The sequence below is a fragment of the Crotalus tigris genome, unplaced genomic scaffold, assembly GCF_016545835.1.
Source record: "Crotalus tigris isolate CLP2741 ecotype Arizona unplaced genomic scaffold, ASM1654583v1 scf7180000018413.2111637, whole genome shotgun sequence".
NCBI lineage: Eukaryota > Metazoa > Chordata > Lepidosauria > Squamata > Viperidae > Crotalus > Crotalus tigris.
In genome coordinates this window covers 1402670-1424553 of record NW_024096990.1, presented here as the reverse complement: position 1 = coordinate 1424553, position 21884 = coordinate 1402670, and the positions used below count along the sequence as shown (strand labels likewise).

The 21884-nt window shown below is 44.7% G+C and overlaps 1 protein-coding gene across 5 annotated transcripts in view; it reads left to right on the top strand.

Moving 5' to 3' along the window:
• Positions 1-15317: 15317 nt before the first annotated feature.
• The window catches only part of LIPE (lipase E, hormone sensitive type), a 29602-nt gene continuing 23035 nt past the window's right edge, over positions 15318-21884 (top strand). For 3 of the 5 annotated variants that reach the window (XM_039352202.1, XM_039352200.1, XM_039352199.1), the window contains exon 1: positions 15318-15480. In XM_039352202.1, coding sequence (XP_039208136.1) covers positions 15333-15480 — 148 coding nt within the window. In that variant the 5' untranslated portion in view covers positions 15318-15332. The other 2 variants (XM_039352207.1, XM_039352206.1) reach the window with 2 other exon arrangements.

Here is a 21884-nt window from a genome sequence, read left to right as displayed (position 1 = left end):
TAAATATAAAGTTCTTAATTTAATTTTTATTTTTACTTTTTAAGCCTATATTCTGCTCTGGGAAGCTCAGGGGGGGGGGAAGGGAGGGGGGGGGTTTGGGAGGGGTGGGGGGTTTTTTTTTTATATATGTATTGTTTAGTTTTATTTTTTTGTATATGTTGTCTCTTGTTTTGTATTCTTTTTTCTTTTTTGTAAAATTTATAAAACTTTTAATAAAAAAAAAAAAAAATGAACGTAAGTCACTTTTTTTCAGGGCCGTTTTAACTTTGGAGGTCACTAAATGAACTGTTGTAAATGGGAGCTATCTGCAGCTGGTAGATTTGGTAGAAATATCTGTATTTGATTCGGTGTCCCTTTGTAGAAATAGAGAAATAATCGGCATATTTTTTTATATTTGATGTTGGTCTGCCTCCTAGTGGCCATACCTGGACCTGCAGCCTAAAAAAACTTCCTTTCTTAGGGTTTTGATTTTCCTTTTCCGTTCAAAGTAAATGGTTCTGAAACTCCCTTTTTACAGCCTTGTAATCCCTTAATTCGGATTAGAGTCTTTCAAAGCGACTGGGATTTGTCTCTGATAGGAACAGCCTTCTGTTTGGTTTATATTGTGCATTAAACCCCACACTGTAATGAATACCCATAGAGAATCCATAATCTAATCAGACAGCGTGAGATAAAAAAAATTCATAAGAGAATTTTGCTGCTTTGCCCTCTAAGACACGTAACAGCGAGTCAACGAGCTGTCATTCCATATTAAGTGGTAGCAGGTATTCATTCTGCACATGGGATGTATACATATCACAAAGAAGACAGGGTCAAGCTGTTCTCCAAAGTACCTGAAGGCAGGACAAGAAGCAATGGGTGGAAACTAATCAAGGAGAGAAGCAACCTAGAACTAAGGAGAAACTTCCTGACAGTGAGAACAATTAACCAGTGGAACTACCTGCCTCCAGGAGCGGTGAATGCTCCAACACTGGAAGTTTTTAAGAAGAGACTGGACAGCCATTTGTCTGAAATGGTATAGGATTTCCTGCCCGAGCAGGGGGTTAGACTAGATGACCTCCAAGGTCCCTTCCAACTTTATTATTATTATTATTATTATTATTATTATTATTATTATTATATACATACATACATACACACACAGAGAAACAAATGATGAAACTCAGGATTTACTAGATGCCAGATATATTGGAATCAGATCCCTAGAACACCCCCCCCCCAAGGTTTCTGGGCATTTTAGAAGTACAATTGTAAAACATCTGGATAATAATACTTAAATTTTAAGCCTGCCTAGTCCACCTGTCTCCAACCTTTGCAGCTTGGCAGTCCAGCGGGGGAGGGGGGGAGGGGAATTGGACCATGTGAGTGGCAGGCCAATGCACAGGTGGGCATGCATGCAGCTCAACTTGCGCAAGTTGAGTTACATGTGAGCCAGTCTGCCATTCACGCAAGTTGAGCTGCACATGCATGCATGCCGGCCAGCTGCTTGTGTGGCCCGGTTGCAAATAGGCCACAGCCCGGTAGCGGCCCACAGGCCAGGGGTTGGAGACCTCTGTTCTAGTCCAACCCCCTGCTCAAGCAGGAGACCCTGTATCAGGGGTAGGCAACCTTGGCTCTTTTACGACTGGTGGACTTCAACTCCCAGAATTCCTGAGCCAGCATGGCTCAGCTGGGAACCTCTCCCTTTCCCCTCAGCATGGCTGGCTCAGGAATTCTGGGAGTTGAAGTCCACCAGTCATAAAAGAGCCAAGGTTGCCCACCCCTGCCCTAGACCATTTCAGACCAGTGGCTCTCCAGTCTCTTTTTAAAAGACTTTGGGCTGATCGCCAGGAGACTGTGAGTTCAAGTTCCACCTTAGGCATGAAAGCCAGCTGTGTGGGCCAATTGCCAGGAGACTGGGTGTTCTAGTCCCGCTTTAGGCATGAAAGCCAGCTGGGTGAATTTGGGCCAGTCCCTCTCTCCGAACCCAACCCACTTCACAGGGATGTTGTTATGAGGAAAGGCGGAAGAGCATTACGTATGTTCGCTGCCTTGTGTTGTTTCTAATAAATGCAGCATATAAATTTAAAAATACCATGCACTTTTCTTAGAGCAGTGGTTCTCAACCTTTTTAATGCCGCGACCCCCAACCGGTCGTAAGTCGAGGACTATTCAACTGGTGCAGCACCGTTGGCAGAATGGGACTTTTGGCGGGCTCAGCAGGGCAGAGACAGCCTGGACAATTCCTATTGGCTTTTGAAAGCCAATAGAATTAGACTCTATTCAAGAGAGTCTATTCTATTGGCTTTCAAAAGCCAATAGAATAAAAGGGAGTAGCACAGCTAAGGAAAAGGGGAAAAAATGGCGGACTGCGTTGTTTGGCGACCCCCGTGAAATGGTCGTTCGACCCCAAATGGGGTCCCGACCCACAGGTTGAGAACCACTGTCTTAGAGTATAGCAGTTACAGAGCTAGAGAGGAAACCCTGATTCTTATTAATTGCGAAACCGGGTTTGGTTACCTTAATGGTTCTTCTGGTCACTGCTTGGGAGAAGAATCAAGGAAATACTTGTAAATTCTCCTTTTGTGAAAATACCGATTCCTACTCTTAAAGGCAACACCCTATGCAAAATACACAGAGCGGCCTCACCTATTTCCCTTCAGGGCACCTGATCTCACAAAGAGATTGTCCCTAAAGGAACTAAAGGAGGGGTGGAAGAAAGGATTCTCATACCAACCGTCTTTCTCCTCCGTCTTTATCTGAGAACGTCTGCTGGTCCAGGGTCTTAGTGGTCCTCCGTTCTGTTGTTTTTGCAAAATCACGGAGGCTGGACATTGCGCCAAAGGGTGAGAGAAGGACAGCTGCTGTTCCTATCTTCAACAAAGGGAGAAAAAGGAAAGGTGAATACTTATAGATGGGTCGGCTTCATGTCAATACTGGGCAAAAAGTCTTGTACAGTTGGTTTGTGAGACATGATAGGGGGACATGATAGCAGTGTTCCAGTATCTCAGGGTCTGCCACAAAGAAGAGGGAGTCAAGTTCTTCTCCAAAGCGCCTGAAGGCAGGACAAGAAACAATGGATGGAAACTAACTAAGGAGAGAAGCAACCTAGAACTAAGGAGAAACTTCCTGACAGTTAGAACAATTAACCAGTGGAACCACCTGCCTCCAGAAGCAGTAAATGCTCCAACACTGGAAGTTTTTAAGAAGAGACTGGACAGCCATTTGTCCGAAATGGTGTAGGGTTTCCTGCCTGAGCAGGGGGTTGGACTAGATGACCTCCAAGGTCCCTTCCAACTTTACTACTATTACTATTACTAAATTAGGTAGGGGAAAAAGTCAACAGATAAATTATAAAGCCACTCAGAGTCGCCTCAAACCCCGAGATAGAAGGGAGGGAGAAAGAAAGAAAGAAAAAAAGAAAGAAAGAAAGAGGGAGGGAGGGAGGGAGGGAGGGAGGGAGGGAGGGAGGAAGGAAGGAAGGAAGGAAGGAAGGAAGGAAGGAAGGAAGGAAGGAAGGAAGGAAGGAAGGAAGGAAGGAAGGAGATCTATACTGGACAGTCAAAAAAAATCAAACTCTTTTGCTGGATCGTAAGTTTAAAAAACATCAGTAATTAGATCAGAGGAATTACTGAAGTTATACAATTAATGTTCAGTGCAACATTCATTAAAGATAAACCATACCCAACAAGATACATTGAGTTGTTTTGATATCAAAAAGATGCATCTATCTTTGAGGTTAGGGTCAAAATCTCCGTTATATTATTTGCAGATAATAATAGAAGGAAAAGAAAAAAGAAAAACAATGAAGAGAATATAAGTATTTAATTTCTGAGCTTCCCTTCTTCATGCGCCAACAGATTTACAGATTTTTAACGTAAACTTTAGAAAAACCATACCCCGTTTTGAATTTGCCTTGCTGCCTGTTATAAGATAGATAGATAGATAGATAGATAGATAGATAGATAGATAGATAGATAGATAGATAGATAGATAGATAGACAGACAGACAGACAGACAGACAGACAGGTGGGTGGATGATAGATAGATAGATAGATAGATAGATAGATAGATAGATAGATAGATAGATAGATAGATAGGTGGGAGATAGATAGATAGATAGATAGATAGATAGATAGATAGATAGATAGATAGATAGATAGATAGATAGACAGACAGATCGGTGGGTGGGTGGGTGGGTGGGTGATAAGATAGATAGATAGATAGACAGACAGGTGGGTGGATGATAGATAGATAGATAGATAGATAGATAGATAGATAGATAGATAGATAGATAGATATAATAGCTATATAGATATAGATATAAGATAGATGATAGATAGATATAGATATAATAGCTATATAGATATAGATATAAGATAGATATAGATATGATATAGATATATAGATAAATATAATAGATATATATATATAGATATATAGATATAGATGGATATAATAGATATAGATATAGATAGATATAATAGATATATATAGATATATAGATAGATATAATAGATATATAGATATAGATATATTGCATACAGGCTTTAAGGTTTAAGGATTTTTGATCTGGCTTCTCTCAACTTGTCTAAACTGGAGGTAGCATCTGGCCTGATTTAGAAATTCAACAGGGCAGGGTTTGGTTTGTACTGGGTGAGACTTTGCCAGTAAACCCTGGGGATTTAGGATAATAAATGGTTGCTATGAAAACTAAATGGCCATGCCCATAAACTCACCGGGTGTTGAAAGAGGCTGGATTGTTTCTATTGCTGCTTACAGCTCCATAAAACATTTCACGTTTAATTCATGCGTTGAAGTCCCTTCCAAAATCAGGTTGAAGGTCCAACTGTCTTGGAACTAGCACGGCGTCTTCTGTTGGATCAGACTGGCCTCTGACAAGGGACCCTGGAGATCTTCTAGTCTAGCTTTAGACTGTGCCGTTGTAACTTCGAACTGTCACTAAATGGACTGTTATAAGTCGAGGACTACCTGTGTTACTATTCAGCCAGGTACTGCCTCTTCTCTACCTGTGCGTTTGGGGCCTTGCCAACAACTGTCCAAAAACCAACCCAATTATTCTATTGTTTTCTCTCTCTCTCCTCGTCCCAGAAAGTAATATTTGGCAGCCCTGTAAATCAGTAAATATTAAGGTAGAGTTACAGGAAGAAAAAAGCTTGCACAATGGATTGGGGATTGCCCTGATATGATTTTCTTATTTTTCCCCAAGCACTTCCCAGAGGTATTAGCCGGGAAGAAAAAAAAAAATTTTTTTTAAATAAAATAAATACGTCGGTTGGTTTAAGTACAAAAGGTTATTAGCCGAAGCAGTGGCCATTGACGGAGAGAGAGCCAAGGACGTCGCTGGCGAAATGGACAGATTCTTTTTATTTTTGATGTCAGCGCTCCTCGTTGGCCTGGTCTGCAGCTCAGAAAAAGGTAGGAGTTGGAGAGAGTTATTGGGAATTGTTGCACGGGAAGAAAGGAGAGGAAAGTGAGGGAGGTCTCTGGATTGGCACCAGACAAGAAATGTCCCCTCAGCAACATTAACCTGGTCATTAAATTAACCCTTTTTCCTCTAGATTTACACAATACCCTGAGCCATAAAATGGCTAGGAAGAAATAACAACTCCCTAAGTTTAGTATATTGTAGAAAGCCATCATGGTGGGAGTGGAGCTGGTCCAACCTGTGCTTGAACACCACCCAGGTCTTCTCACTGATCTTTGACCAAGGATCTGTAGACTGTCCAGAGGTCTGTAGTGAAGAGGAAGGAAGGAAGGAAGGAAGGAAGGAAGGAAGGAAGGAAGGAAGGAAGGAAGGAAGGAAGGAAGGAAGGAAGGAAGGAAGGAAGGAAGGAAGAAGGGAGGGAGGGAGGGAGGGGAGGGAAGGGAGAGGAAGGAGGGAAAGAAGGAAAGGAAAGGGAGGGAGGGAGGGAGGGAGGAAGGAAAGAGGGAAGGGAGGGAGGGAGGGGAGGGAGGGAGGGAAAGAAAGAAGGGAGGGAGAGAAAGAAGGAAGGGAGGGGAGGGGAGGGAGGGAAAGAAAAAAGGGAGGAGGAGGGAGGGAGGAAGGAAGGAAGGAGGGAGGGAGGAAAAGAAGGGAGGGAGGGAGAAAGGGAGAGAAAGGAGGAGGGAGGGAAAGAAGAAAAGGGAGGGAGGAAGGAAAGAGGGAGGGAGGGGAGGGAGAGAAAGAAGGAAGGGAGGAGGGAGGAAAGAAGGAAAGGAAAGAAGGAAGGGAAAGAAGGGGGAGGGAGAGGGAGAGAGGGAAAGAAGGAGAGGGAGGGAAAGAAGGAAAGGGAGGGAGAGAGGGAGGGAAGGAAGGAAGGAGGGAGGGGAGGGAGGAGAGAAAGAAAAGGGAGGAGGGAGGGAAAGGGAAAGGAAAGAAGGGAGGGAGGGAAAGAAGGAAGGAGGAGAAAGGGAGAGAGGGAAAGAAAGGAGGAGGGAGGGGAAGGAAGGGAGGGAGAAGGGAGGATGAAGGAAGGGAGAGGGAGGGAGGGGAGGGAGAAGAAGGAAGGGAGGAGGGAGGGAAAGAAGGAAAGGAAAGAAGGGAGGGAGGGAAAGAAGGGAAGGAGGGAGAAAGGGAGAGAGGGAAAGAAAGGAGGAGGGAGGGAAAGAAGGAAAGGGAGGGAGAGAGGGAGGAATGAAGGAAGGAAAGAGGGAGGGAGGGGAGGGGAGGGAGAGAATGAAGGAAGGGAGGAGGGAGGGAAAGAAGAAGGAAGGAAGGAAGGAAGGAAGGAAGGAAGGATGGATGGAAGAAGGAAGGAAGGAAGGAAGGATGGAAGAAGGAAGGAAGGAAGGAAGGAAGGAAGGAAGGAAGGAAGGAAGGAAGGAAGGAAGGAAGGAAGGAAGGAAGGAAGGAAGGAAGGAAGGAAGGGGACAGATTGGAACAGTGGGGTCCTTGGGGGTTCCCTGACCTTGCTTGCTTTCTTGCAGACGTTTCATTACCCAAACTAGTTAACATCACCAGTGCTAGATTGAAACAGTGAATGAATCTACGTACCTCACCTAGAATGGAAACTGGTTTTAATTTGATAGCTGGAGGTAAAAGATTTAGGCTGCACTCCTCCGTGGTTCTCTCAGGTCCCCCTTTTCTCACCTGCTCCCCATGGGATGATGTGAAAGGAAGAGGGACGAACTGGGAAAACCACCCCCAAAGAAAGGCACCCCCCCTCCCCTACCTCGGTTGAAGGCAGTGGAGACCATTGGCGATCCTTCCTCCAGGATCATCAAGTCCACAAGAGCTTCTTGAACCTCATCGGTAGAATCCTTCATCCCTCGTAGCCCCTTCTGAGCTGCTCTCACCTTTCGCCTTTTGGGCTTAGGTGGAAGGTCCGACCAAGCGAGTTTGCTGAGCAGGTCGAAACGAAGCAGGCTGGAGCCTCGGTCCTGCCCTTGTCCAGGTGAGTCCCATCTCTTGATCTCCATCGGGGAGCTGGAAGAAAATTTGCCTGCAAGTTTACTTTGGGTTCTTCTGGCATCCAGGATCACGTGGTACAAGTGCAAAGAAGAGCAACTAAGATGATTAAAGGCCTGGAGACTAAAACATAGGAAGAACGGTTGCAGGAACCGGATATGGCCAGTCTAGAGAAAAGAAGGACAGGAGGGGGGGACATGATAGCAGTGATCCAATATTTGAGGGGCTGCCACAAGACGGAGGGGGGGGGGTGAACTTATTTTCCAAATCACCTGAAGGCAGGATAAGAAGCAATGGTTGGAAAGTAATCAAGGAGAGAAGCAGCCTGGAATTAAGGAGAAACTTCCTAACAGGGAGGACAATTAACCAGTGGAACAGCTGGCCACCAGAAAGCGTGGGCGCTCCATCATTGGAGATTTTTAAGAAGAGACTAGACAGTCACTTGTCTGAAATGGCATAGGTTCTCTTGCTTGAGCAGGGGGGTGGACTAGAAGACTTCCAAGGTCCCATTCTATTCTATTCTATTCTATTCTATTCTATTCTATTCTATTCTATTCTATTCTATTCTATTCTATTCTTCTACTTCATTCCATTATTCTATCCTATCCTATCCTATTCTACTTCATTCCATTATTCTATTCTATTCTATTCTATCCTAGCCTAGCCTAGCCTAGCCTATTCTTCTACTTCATTCCTATTCTATTCTATTCTATTCTATTCTATTCTATTCTATTCTATTCTATTCTATTCTATTCTATTATTCTATTCTATTCTATTCTATTCTATTCTATTCTTTATTCTATTCTATTCTATTCTATTCTTTATTCTATTCTATACTATTCTATTCTATTCTTTATTCTATTCTATTCTATTCTATTCTATTCTTCTACTTCATTCCATTATTCTATCCTATCCTATCCTATTCTACTTCATTCCATTATTCTATTCTATTCTATCATAGCCTAGCCTAGCCTAGCCTATTCTTCTACTTCATTCCATTATTCTATTCTATTTTATTCTATTCTATTTTATTCTATTCTATTCTATTCTATTCTATTCTTTATTCTATTCTATTCTATTCTATTCTTTATTCTATTCTATTCTATTCTATTCTATTCTATTCTATTCTTTATTCTATTCTATTCTATTCCATTCTATATTCTATTCTATTCTATTCTATTCTATTGTAAAGGACTGGGGTCACATGATAGCAGTGTTCTGATATTTGAGGGGCTGCCACAAAGAAGAAGGGGTCAACTTATTTTCGAAAGTACCAGAATGCAGGACAAGAAGCAATGGATGAAAACTAATCAAAGAGAGAAGCAACCTAGGAACTAAGGAGAAATTTCTTGACAGGAAGAACTATTAATCAGTGGAACAACCTGCCTCCAGAATATCACTAGAGGTTTTTAAGAAGAGACTGGACAGCCACTTGTCTGAAATGGCATAGGTTCTCCTGCTTGACTAGAAGACCTCCAAGGTCCCTTCCAGCTCTATTTTGATTGATTGATTGATTGATTATGGGTTGTCTCTTTGGGTCTTTTCTCTCTGTTCCAGGTGTCTGACTTAAAAACAGACAAGCCTTGTTGTTATCCTTGTTACTCTTTTGAGGATTGCATTTCTTCAAGGATGGCTTATGGGTCAGGAGGAAAAACCTTGCGATCTTTTTCTGATGCCCCATGTTTTCCTGGCGTCCTTCTAATGCTGGTTCCTAATCATTTTTAGATTTAAGTGAACTGCAATACCCCCACAAAGACAAACATCCTTGCCCCTGTGATGGATTCACCTTAAGTAGTTTGTCAGGTAAGAAAACACTCCCGGGTGTAACTCCTGTGGAAGGTAAATGAAGAAGGGTGTGTGGGTGTGGGTGGCTGTTGTGTAGCCTAAGCATCTTATTAGGCCTGGGTGAGAAGGAAAACTCAGAAATCACCCATTGGGATTTTTCTACCATCCCCATTTATTTTCATTTTGTCCACCCATTAAAATCACTTCTTACTTTGCAGGACACTACAGGTAATCCTCGACTTACGATCACAGTGGATCCCATAATTGCTGTTGCTAAGTGAAACATTGGGTGAGTCTTGCCCCCATTTTACGACACAGTTAAATGAAGTTGGTAACAAAGCTGTTAAGTGAAATTGGCTACCCCATTGACAGAAGGTTGCACAAAGGGTCCCAGGATGCTGCAACCGTCATAAATATGAGTCAAAAATTGGAAAAAAAATGGACTTATTACCGTTTTTCATACTCACAACCCTTAGGGCAGGGGTAGGCAACCTTGGCTCTTTTATGACTCGTGGACTTCAACTCCCAGAATTCCTGAGCCAGCATGGCTGAGCTTGGAAACCTCTCCCTTTCCCCTCAGCGCGGCTGGCTCAGGAATTCTGGGAGTTGAAGTCCACAAGTCATAAAAGAGCCCAGGTTGCCTACCCTAGGATTAGACTAACATCATCTACATCATCATCTAACATCATCAGTAAAATAATAAAATAAACTAGACATATATGAATGTATGTATGTATGTATCTACCTACCTACTATCTATCTATCTATCTATCTATCTATCTATCTATCTATCTATCTATCTATCTATCTATCTATCTATCTATCTATCACAGGGCTAAACAGAAAAACTCTGACACTGACATCCCCTAAACCCAGGGGTAGGCAACCTTGGGTCTTATATGACTGGTGGACTTCAACTCCCAGAATTCCTGAGCCAGCATGGCTCAACATGGAAACCTCTCCCTTTCCCCTCAGCGCGGCTGGCTCAGGAATTCTGGGAGTTGAAGTCCACAAGTCATAAAAGAGCCAAGGTTGCCTACCCCTGCCTTAGGGCATCCCTGTGGTCACGTGATCAAAATTCAGAGGCTCGGCAACTGGCTTGTGCTTATGACAGTTGCAGTGCCCTGGGGTCCATGGGATCACTTTTTATGATCTTCTGACCAATGGGGGAGCCAGATTCACTTAACAACCATGTTACTAACTTAAAAGCAATGATTCACTTAACAACTGTGGCAAGAAAGGTCGTAAAATGGGGCAAAGCTCACTTAACCACTCTCTCACTTAGCAACGGAAATGTTAGGCTCAATTGTGGTTTGTATGTCGAGGACTACCTCTATACCTTTTGGTGTTCAATTGACCGATTAAAAGATTCTTTTTTTTTTCTGTTTCTTTTTAGAACACTCCAGTCATCATCATCATCCTCCTCGCAAGAACAAGCAACTTGTGCTTCATAAGAAAAAATGCAGGAGATTTTTGAGACACTGCGCTTTTAAAGGGATCCATATTCCCTTATAGCTTCTCCCAAGGGAATTATCCGTGACGCCATATTGATTCTTTGCTTATGTACCTTTCTCTTTTTTTAAATATCATTGTTTGCTCTAGCAAACTGCTTGCTCGGTTGGACATAAAGCTCCAGGCTCGAGGCCTTTGTGGAAGTGAACGGCCTGTAAACAACTGTATTAAATAATAATATGTTACTATATGTGGGGCAAGCTGCCCACGCCGCATATTTTGCAATCCCTTGTAAAACCGGGAGAGGTGCAGAAAATAAGGGGAGTTTCAATGGGATTGCAGTCTTTAGCCTACCTATCTCAGGGATTGCCACAAAGAAGACAGGGTCAAGCTGTTCTCCAAAGCGCCTGAAGGCAGGACAAGAAGCAAAGGGTGGAAACTAATCCAGGAGAGAAGCAACCTAGAACTGAGGAGAAATGTCCTGACAGTGAGAACAATTAACCAGTGGAACAACTCGCCTCCAGAAGTTGTAGATGCTCCATCACTGGAGGTTTTCAAGAAGAGATTGGACAGCCATTTGTCAGAATGGCATAGGGTCTCCTGCTCGAGCAGGGGGTTGGACTAGATGACCTCCAGGGTCCCTTCCAACGTTGTTGTTGTTATTACTACTACTACTACTACTACTACTACTACTACTACTACTACTACTTCAGATATTTGTGCTGAAGGTACATCTGAGTCAAGTACAGAGTAGGCAACCTTGGCTCTTTTATGACTCGTGGACTTCAACTCCCAGAATTCCTGAGCCAGCATGGCTCAGCTTGGAAACCTCTCCCTTTCCCCTCAGCATGGCTGGCTCATGAATTCTGGGAATTGAAGTCCATGAGTCACAAAAGAGCCAAGGATGCCTACCCCTAGGGCTAGGCCTGTATTTCTCAACCTTGGCCACTGGAGATGGGTGGACTTCAACTCCCAGAATTCCTGAGCCAGCATGGGGGAACTATGGCCCCCTCATGACTCGTGGACTTCAACTCCCAGAATTCCTGAGCCAGCATGGCTCAGCCTGGAAACCTCTCCCTTTCCCCTCAGCATGGCTGGCTCAGGAATTCTGGGAGTTGAAGTCCACGAGTCATAAAAGAGCCAAGGTTGCCCACCCCTGGTCTAGTACAAGAACATGGATTAACTGCCAGAATTTGCGGTTCCTATTCACAAAAGGAAGTTATAAGCTACCTCAGCCATATCCAAGGGCTTTCTTCATCAAAATATCTGGTGGAGAACACTTGAAATAGCCCTCCTCACGCACTCTGCAGCTCAGTTCATCCCGTTCGAACCGTTGCCACTAGAATAGCATTGCAAGTTAGAACAAGAAGTTAGAAACAGGTTACTCAAAACACCGGCCTGAGTTCCTGATATATACTAAATAGGCCTAACACAATGGGTTTAATCAGACTGATTACAAACCCAGGAATTCACACAGCTAAGGAGGAGCTGAGGAAAACTGTCACAACTGTTTGGCTAGCAATAGCAATAGCACTTAGACTTATATACCGCTTCACAGTGCTTGACAGCCCTCTCTAAGCGGTTTACAGTGTCAGCACATTGGCCCCCCCCCCAACAATCTGGGTCCTCATTTGACTGACCTCGGAAGGATGGAAGGCTCAGTCGACCTTGAGCCGGTCAGGATCGAACTGCTGTCAGTGGGCAGAGTCAGCCTGCAATACTGTATTCTGTGCCACCAGGAAGGAGAATGAGAAAGGGGAAAAGAGAGGGAGGGAAGGAGGGAGGGAGGGAGGGAGGGAGGGAAGGAAGGAGGGAAGGAAGGAAGGAAGGAAGGAAGGAAGGAAGGAAGGGAGGGCAATAGCACTTAGATTTATATACCGCTTCAGTGTTATACAGCCCTCTCTAAGCGGTTTACAGAGTCAGCCCCAACAATCTGGGTCCTCATTTTACCGACCTCGGAAGGACGGAAGGCTGAGTCAACCCTGAGCAGGTGAGAATCGAACTGTTGGCAGTGGGCAGAGTCAGCCTACAATTTACTGCATTCTAACCACTGCGCCAGACTTTTCTTGCCCCAGTTGTTAAGTGAATCACTGCAGTTGTTAAATTAGTAACACAACTGTTAAGTGAATCTGGCTTCCCCCTTGACTTTGCTTGTCAGTAAGTCGCAAAAGGGGATCACGTGACCCCGGGACGCTGTGAACGTCATAACTATGAATCCTCCAAACGTAAATCACATGGTTATGGGGATGCTTTTACGGTCATAACTGTGAAAAATAGTCATAACTTAGTGACTTTTTTCAGTGCCATTGTAACTTCAAACAGTCACTAAATGAACTGTTGTAAGTCGGGGATGACCTGTACCATTTCAGACATATGGCTGTCCAGTTTCTTCTTAAAAAACTCCAGTGTTGGAGAAGCCACAACTTCTGGAGGCAAGTAGTTCCACTGGTTAACTATTCTCACTGTCAGGAAATTTAGTTTTAGTTTTAGGTTGGTTCTCTCGTTAGTTAGTTAGTTAGTTAGTTCTCTCTTTAGGAAAAGGTGTCTAACTGCAAGACACTTCCTTGAGTTCCCCTTCACCTCCTTTAACCTCATCTGTCATGTTTGTCAATAGGCAAAGCCTCTTTCAGTCAAGCTCACCTGATTTATCCTGATTTACAGCAAAGGCTGAAGTGAACTATAAAGCTGGGACAGAAAAGGCAGGCTCTTTGTACAAATATGACCAGCAAAGGAAAAAAAAAGATTCTAGCTGGATACTTCATGAAAAACCAAGGAAGACCCTTGTGAGGGAAGTTAGCCCAGAGAAGGAAATATTAAAAAGGGCAGAAAAATATATTTTTCCTCAAAAGGACTTTTTAAAACCAAACCTGGCCCCAAATCTATCTCTCTGCCCCAAACAAGAGCTAGCCCCATACAAATGCAGATGTAAAACCATCAGAAAGTTGAAGCCAGAGCACTCAAAAAGACAAAGAGAAAATCTGCATGCCCCACCCAAACTCTAGGAGTCATGAGCCCCATCACCTGGGAAGCAGGATATGATAATAGGATTAAACCACAGATATCAAGGCCTGGAAAAACAGAAATAGCCTCAAGGTTCATGCCACAGGAACAGGAAACTATTCCAAACAAGGCTAGAGAAGGTATAAAAACCTACTGCCCATGTGCTCAATTCCTCTTTTTTTCCTCTCCTCTGCTCTTTCTTGCAAGGACCATCTTTCTGCTTCTTCAATAAACTGTAACCTTATTCCCAAAGCAGTCTCCATATTGTTTATTTATTCCCGGCTTGGATGAACCAGGATGAAGATTTACTTCTGACACTTGGAAATGGCTGGCATTTCAAGAGGCCTTTTTGCCCAGATGTGGCATGCGGATCCTTTTGAAAAGAGATGCATTAAAACCGGTTTGATGTTCATTGTCCATTTCTTTTCCTGTGTGTAGGTGGACTCCACAGCCACACACAGGCTAATTTCTATCCTCCCTGCATTCCTGCTAAAGCTAAGTAGGATCTCATTTTTTAATTACAAAATATCACCTCTCACTCTTAAGCGAGCCGTATGGCAGCTAGATGGTCACGATAAACCTGAACATTTATTAGTTTTTTTATGCATAGCATTTTATGCTCAATAACAAGTTTAGCATGTTGTGAGAAACCAAGCAAAGCGGAAGACTGTGTTAGTCTTTAGCAGCAAAAATAAATAAGTAAAATAAAAATCAGTGGTCTAGTAGTTGCACCTTTTCTGACTAACGCATATTAAACTACTTATTTAATTTCAATTATTTTATGAGACTTTATTAAAAAGTAAAAGGTTCCATGACCTGGAGCTCACAAAAGCTTCTGTTTCTTAATAAACTTGATTAGGCAGAAAATATGCTGGTTCTGATTATTTACAGCCCCAAATGCTTACTTCTGAGGGAGGTTGCAATGTTACAATCTTTTACCCCAGAGATTTCCAAACCTGGCAACTTTAAGATGGGTGGACTTCAACTCCCAGAATCCCCCAGCCAGCTTGCTTTAAGATGGACTTCAACTCCCAGAAGTCCCCAGCCAGCTTGCTTTAACATGCATGAACTTCTGCTCCCAGAACTTCCCAGCCAGATTGTTTTAAGATGGATGGACTTCAACTCCCAGAATCCCCCAGCCAGCTTGCTTTAAGATGGATGGACTTCAACTCACTTCAACTCCCAGAATTCCCAGCCAGCTTCCTTTAAGATGGATGGACTTCAACTCCCAGAAATCCCCAGCCAGCTTGCTTTAAGATGGACTTCAACTCCCAGAAGTCCCCAGCCAGCTTGCTTTAACATGCATGAACTTCTGCTCCCAGAACTTCCCAGCCAGATTGTTTTAAGATGGATGGACTTCAACTCCCAGAATCCCCCAGCCAGCTTGCTTTAAGATGGATGGACTTCAACTCACTTCAACTCCCAGAATCCCCCAGCCAGCTTGCTTTAAATTGAGTGGGCCAACTCCCAGAATCCCCTAGCCAGGTTCTTTTAAGATGGGGTGGACTTCAACTCCCAGAATTCCCCAGTCCACCCATTTTAAATTTGCCAGGTTTAAAGCACCGTTCTACCCGAACTCTTAATACCCACCGGGACACGTGTCCCTTCGCCGCAGAAGCCGGAGGGCGCGCGGCCCCTTTAAGAAGGGCGGCCAAAAAAAGAGGAGGAGGCGAGCTCAGGCGCTGTCTTCAGGGGAACTGGCGGGATGACGTTCCAAGGGGGCCCCTCGCCGGCTCCGCCCTCCGCCCATTGGTGCGCGGCTGTCATGTGGCGCCTCCGAATGTTCGGGCTAAGGCGGAAACCGGTCCGTAAAGGGGCCACCTGTAGGCAGAGGTGGACGGCAGCCCCATTGGGTGAGTAGAAGGCGAGGGAGCGGGACGGTTGGGCAGATGCAACCCCCCCAAAGAGGAATGGAACATCCCGCCTTGTCAGCCCTGGATCCGCGGACCAGACGATTCCATTGACGAGGGAGGGGGGGAACTTGACAGCTGCCCCCCACCGCCAAGGAAGCGCGGAAACAAGTGCCTTTAGGAGGGCAGAAGGTGGTGGTGGGGGTGTCGCCCAAAAGGTAGGAGAAAGAAATCGGCGCAGACTTAGCTTAAATGAGTCTGGCACGATTCTTTGCCCTTCGAGGAACTTTTCTGGGGGATTCTGGGAGTTGTCCTAGGGAGATGCAGAGGGAAGCTGGAAGGAGATGAGCCTCTTTAGGACAACAAGTTTGGGGGGAGGGAATTGGAGGGAAGAGATTCATGATAGACCCCACAGTGGGCATAGGGGGTATGAAGATGGGCACTGACCTTCTTGGGAGTTCTCCAGATATTTTTGGACTACTGCACCCATAAGCCGCAGCTTGCAAAGTCTCTCTGCAGGGATTCTGAGAGATGTAACCCAAAGTGTCCTGGGGACATCTGGGCAGACTTGCTAGAAAGGCAAAGAGGCTAGGACAGGAGTGCTGGGGTAGAACTTATGGAGTTCAATTCCCAGAATCCCTAAGCTAGCCAATGCTGGCTCAGGAATTCTGGATATTGAAGTCTACAGGTCATAAAGTTGCCCACCCCTGGGATAGAAGAGGCTGCTATGTTGGAGAAAGTCCACTTTCTCCAACATGGTGCATCCCAGGTGGACTAGACTCAGTTCATAACTTTCTAGGAGTTTGGCTTAGCAAATGGGGGGGGGGGGGGCAGTTAGTGTAAATCAATTTTTCTCAAAAGCTTGACTGGGGAATTCTGGGAGCTGAAATCTGCACATCTTAAAATGGCCAAGTGGATGTAAATGAACTGATGTAAAGGAAGGAGAGATTTAGCCTATAATACACCAGCTGGCTTTTTTGATGTTTTGGATCACAGATCCCATTGTCCTTGCCAATTAGAACAATTAATCAGTGGAACAACCTGCCTCCAGAAGTTGTGAATGCTCCAACACTGGATGTTTTTAAGAAGAGACTGGAGAACCATTTGTCTGAAATGGTATAGGGTTTCCTGCCCTGGGTAGGGGGTTGGACTAGATGACCTCCAAGGTCCCTTCTAACTCTGTTGTTCTATTCTAGTCTATTATTGAAGCTGTGTAACTGGACCAACATTTATAATCATGGTGCTGCACCAACTAAGACAGTGGGATCATTGCTGTCAAAATTACTTAACTGGAAAGATCCCTGAAGGCCACCGTAAATAGAGCTTACTAGATTATGTATAAATCAGTGATTTATTCTTTTAGGCTGCATCAAGTGACGTTGGTAGTTTGAAGGTTTTTGAAAGTGGCCTCTGACTATAAAATGTTAGGAAAGGGGACAGCTTGCTTTTTTTTTTTTAAATGTGCTAAGAATTGTTGGATGACATTTAGCGCAGCTTCCTATGATTTCTGTATTATTTTACACTAGCTGTAGTTGACTCAACAAACACAGATTCTATCTGGGATACGGGAAAACAAGACAATAAAATCATCAAGCGTTAAAAGAACAAATCAAGAAACATAAAAGGAAATTCCACGGGAAGGGATTTGGCCTTGTGTCTTCCTGGAAAAAGAGAGATAAGCTACATCCATTTGAAAATCCAGAGAGAGGTGTATGTGTTTTACAATGTAAAGTTGAGGTTTAGGATTATCTCTCAATCATTCAGGTCATGATTTGTTGTTGTTTTTTTCCAAAAGGCAGCTGGAATTTCGCAGTTTTTCCTCCTTGAAAACATTTTGCTTCTCATCCAAGAAGCTTCTTCAGTTCTTCAGAACATTTTCCAGGAAAAAAAATAAATCAAGAAAGGCCAGTCGCCTTTTGAAAAACACTTTTGGAAGTTTTCAACTTTAAAATTCTGAAATGGGGTTTAATTCCCAAAGTAGTTAGTGATGTGCTACTTGGATGACAACTTGTGTTTCAGCTTCCTGCTCAGAGTACTTTTGATCTTTTATTTGTAAACATACTTAATTAGAATCAAGCCCAGAGTTAATAGAACTATTCCCCACATAGGATTGCACCATAAATATTGCATTGTTGTGGTATCTATGCTCTTGAAGGCCTTCCTACTTGCTCTTAATATTTTGAACAAAGATGAATGTTGGGTGAGACTGCCTCAGAGTCTCAACTTTTGCTGAATTCCTTGTGTGTTGCTTGCTTAGTTCCTTATAAACAAAATTATTAGTCAAGTTATCTGTTGTTAACTGATTTTGCGCAAGAAATAATTGCCACAGAAATAACTCAATTACATAATAAAAGTATTTCTCAGTCAAGTAACCACAACATTTCATTTAATCTTGTCCTACCACACAGCAATACTTCTTCTTAATTTATGTGCTTTTGGATGAAACTGGAGGAAGTCAATCTTTCTGTTGTACGGTATATCCTCTTTTGATGTGTAAGCGTGAAGCATTGTTCCTTGAGAAATTGCTGCTGCCTTAGGATAACAAACTTGCAAATATATCAAGATTGCCACAAACTCTCCATCCAAGCAGATGTTCCCACTACTATTTAATGAATCATTTTTCCACGTCCTTGCATAATAAGGGATAATCTGATATATTTTCTCTCTCCGTCCAAATTCAGAAGGCTGCCTCTCTCTCTTTCAGCCTTCAATTTCAATGCAGTCTTAATTTCTGGGAGACTTCCCTTATCTACCAGGGGTCTCCAGAGGTGGCAACTTTGAAGAGGACTTCAACTCCCAGCAAGGCTGGCTGGGGAATTCTGGGAGTACCCAAGTCTTAAGTTGCCACATTTGGAGACCTCTGCTCTATATTGAACCAGCGTTTTTGAATACGAGCACTGTAAGTCACGCTCAAGCACTCTGTCCCAGAACGAAAATTGGCACCAGTGCTAAAACAAATGGGGTGTAGAAAACCCACACTGGTGCCAGCTTCCTTCAGCATTTGTTTTTCATTTGTCATTCCTGTTGTCATCACCGTGAGGGCAGGAGACTTTTGTGTTTCTGTTTTCAATTGGCAGTTCGGTTTGGTAACTTGCAAATCAGCTGGCAACGGTGTTGTTGCAAGCCTTAATTCCTTTTTTTCCGAGAGACGCGTCCGTCCGTTCGTCCTTTGGGTTTTTGCAAGCTTCCTGCCACTACATCGCAGCTGTGTTTCTCCGCTATTTGGCTGTGGACTGGTTTAAGTGCGTGTTGGGTAAGCTGCGCTCACTCGCAGGTGCCACTAAGTTACCTGCCCTGTTATTATTATTTGCCCAGGTGCTCCATTTTCAAAGAGTGAAGCAGGCATCCTGTATGTTCCCTTTTAGGGAGATCTTGGCTCCCACGTACTCCTTGTTTCTGTGTGAGTCCCACAGGGAAAGTGGAGGTTGATACCCCAGCTGGCAGACACAAAGAACAGTTTGTAGGCTGTGTGCCTGGTACAGCCGGCTTCGGAGGCATCTCCTTGCCATCTGGGGCCTCCTAATTAACGCCAGGGATTAAAGAAAAACAGGCTGAGCCCTAGGAGAGGCTGATGTTCTTTTGCCTCGTATAACCGGCGGGGTGGGAGGGGGAAGGGGGGGGGGCAGAAAATTGGGATGCTTTGAAGGACAGGCGCAGAATATTCACTCCAAGCCCAAGGCTGGGTGGAGCTGACACGACGGCTTGAACCCTGACTCAGAATACAGATAGTCCTCGATTTACAATCATAATTGAGCCCCCGGCACTTCTGTTGCTAAGCAAGACCGTTGCTAAGTGAGCTTTACCCCCATTTGGTTACCTTTCCTGCCACGTTTGTTAAGGGAAGCACTGCAACTGTTAAGTTAGTAATCCGGTTGTTCAACGCCTCCGGCTTCTCCTACCAATTTTGCTCGTCGGAAGACCACAAAAGGTGATCACATAACACACCCACACCCCCACACCCAAGGACATCGCAACCGTCGCAAATAGGAGTCAGTGGCCAAGGCTCTGAATTTTGATCCCGTGAGCACCGGGATGCTGCCACAGTCGTAAGTGTGGGGTCCTTGGTGCTCTCTGAGCTTGGTGGTTTTCTCGCAGGCGTTTCAGGAGCCAAACTAGGTAACATCGCACAAGCTAACACCGGGGCGGATGATGTTACCTAGTTGGGCGATGAAACGTCTGCGAGAAAACCACCAAGCTCAGAGCGCTCCCAAGGACCCCACAGTTCAACCCTGTGCTACGAGTATTCCCCTTTATTGGTCGTTATGTCTGAAAAACTTTAGTGCCGGTTCTTGTAACTTAGAAAGTTTGCACAGTCTTGTCCTTGTTTTGTTTGCTTCCCTTCTTTCCCTTCTTGGCAGCAGAGGTCAAAGGGCAAAGGGTCCCAGGGCTTTGAGGATGGAGAAGCATTGGCGTTAACGTCTGTGTTCTGTAGGTTTCCCAACCCATTGGGCCATCCTCCCTATCAGCCTGTCCCTTGCCCTCTCGCCCACTGCCTGCCTTCCTTTCGGTTTCGCGGGAAATGTGCTGACAGCCCCCTTCGCTGTTTATGGCCCCTGCCCTAATCCACCCCCACCAGCTGTAGAAACAAGAGTTTTCCCCAGTTCCCCGAGATGTTGTTTTCTTCCAGCTGCCAAAGGGGTGACTCAGCCCATGCTAAATTCCACTTCTGGAACTGCCAGGCACCGGTGGAATTCGTCCCCGTGGATGTGTCAGTTCGGGCCAATTGGTCATTTTCCGAGAAAGAGAAATGGGGTCCTTAGAACAATGAACCAGCGGGACCGCTTGCCTCCAGACGTTGTGCAGCGTTGGAGGTTTTTAAGAAGAGATTGGACAACCCTTTGCCTGGAAGGGTAGAGGGTCTTCTGCTTGACTAGAAGACCTCCAAGGTCCCATCCAACTCTGATACTGTGTTGTTTCTCCAGGCGGCCTGGGATCTCCACTTGGGATTTCATCTTGCTCTCCTGATTCTTACATAGCGGATGCCGTGGGAGAGAATTAAGGCAGGGATCAGAATTGTTGTCCGCTTCTGTATGGTAATGTTGCATCTTTCCAGGAAGAGGACACCATCATTAGTTTGTTTGTTTGTTTGTTTATATCCTGCCTTTATTATTTATACAAGTGACTCGAGACAGCAATATATCCAACACACCTTCCTCCTCCACTTTTCTCCACAGCAACAATCCCGTGAGGTAGATTGGACCGAACGAGGGAGGACTGGCTTAAAGTTCCTCCAGTTGGCTTTCATGCCTAAGGCAGGACTAGAACTCACCGCCTCCTGGTGATTGGCCCAAGGTCACCCAGCTGGCTTTCATGCTTAACATAAGACTAGAACCAACAGTCTCCTGGTGATTGACCCAGATGGCTTTCATGCCTAAGGTGGGTCTAGAACAGTAGTTCTCAACCTTTTTAATGCTGCAACCCCCAACCGGTCGTAAGTCGAGGACTACTCAACCGGTCGTAAGTCGAGGACTACTCAACTGGTGCAGCACCGTTTGCAGAATGGGACTTTTGGCGGGCTCAGCAGGGCAGAGATAGCCTGGACAATTCCCATTGGCTTTTGAAAGCCAATAGAATTAGACTCTATTCAAGAGAGTCTATTCTATTGGCTTTCAAAAGCCAATAGAATAAAAGGGAGTAGCACAGCTAAGGAAAAGGGGGGGAAAATGGCAGACTGCATTGTTTGGTGACCCCCGTGAAATGGTCGTTCGACCCCAAATGGGGTCCCGACCCACAGGTTGAGAACCGCTGGTCTAGAACTCCCTGTCTCCTGGTGATTGGCCCAGAAGGCTTTCATGCCTAAGGTGGGACTAGAACTCACCATCTCCGGGTGATTGGCCCAAAGTCACCCAGCTGGCTTTCATGCCTAAGATAAGACTAGAACCAACAGTCTCCTGGTGATTGACCCAGATGGCTTTCATGCCTAAGGCGAGGCTAGAACTCCCCGTCTCCTGGTGATTGGACCAAAGACACCCAGACAGCTTTCATGCCTAAGGCAAGACTAGAATTCACCGTCTCCCAGTTTCTAGTTTGGTGCCCTAACCACTACACCAAGTGGCTCCAGCTATATGCATTCCTTCCTGGGATTTGGAATTCAGTACCCACGACTTTTCATAGCTGAGGAAGCCAACTGTGATGTGTGCAACATCTTCTCCATAGATAAGGTCTCTATTTGTCTACCCGCACAGCACAGTTGTGGCAAATTATCCTTCTGGGTGCTTCTAATTAATGGTAATCATAAACAGCGATGAAGCCTTGATTTTCTGACAGTACCTGGTGTGCCTCTTAAAGGGCGTCTAGCCTTAGGTGACTATCATAGGTTGTGCTTCTGTGGAAGCACACCTGTTGCATAACTGTAGCTTGCTTGGAGGAATCGGCGATCTGTAGCTTTCCGTCTGTTCTGAGACGGC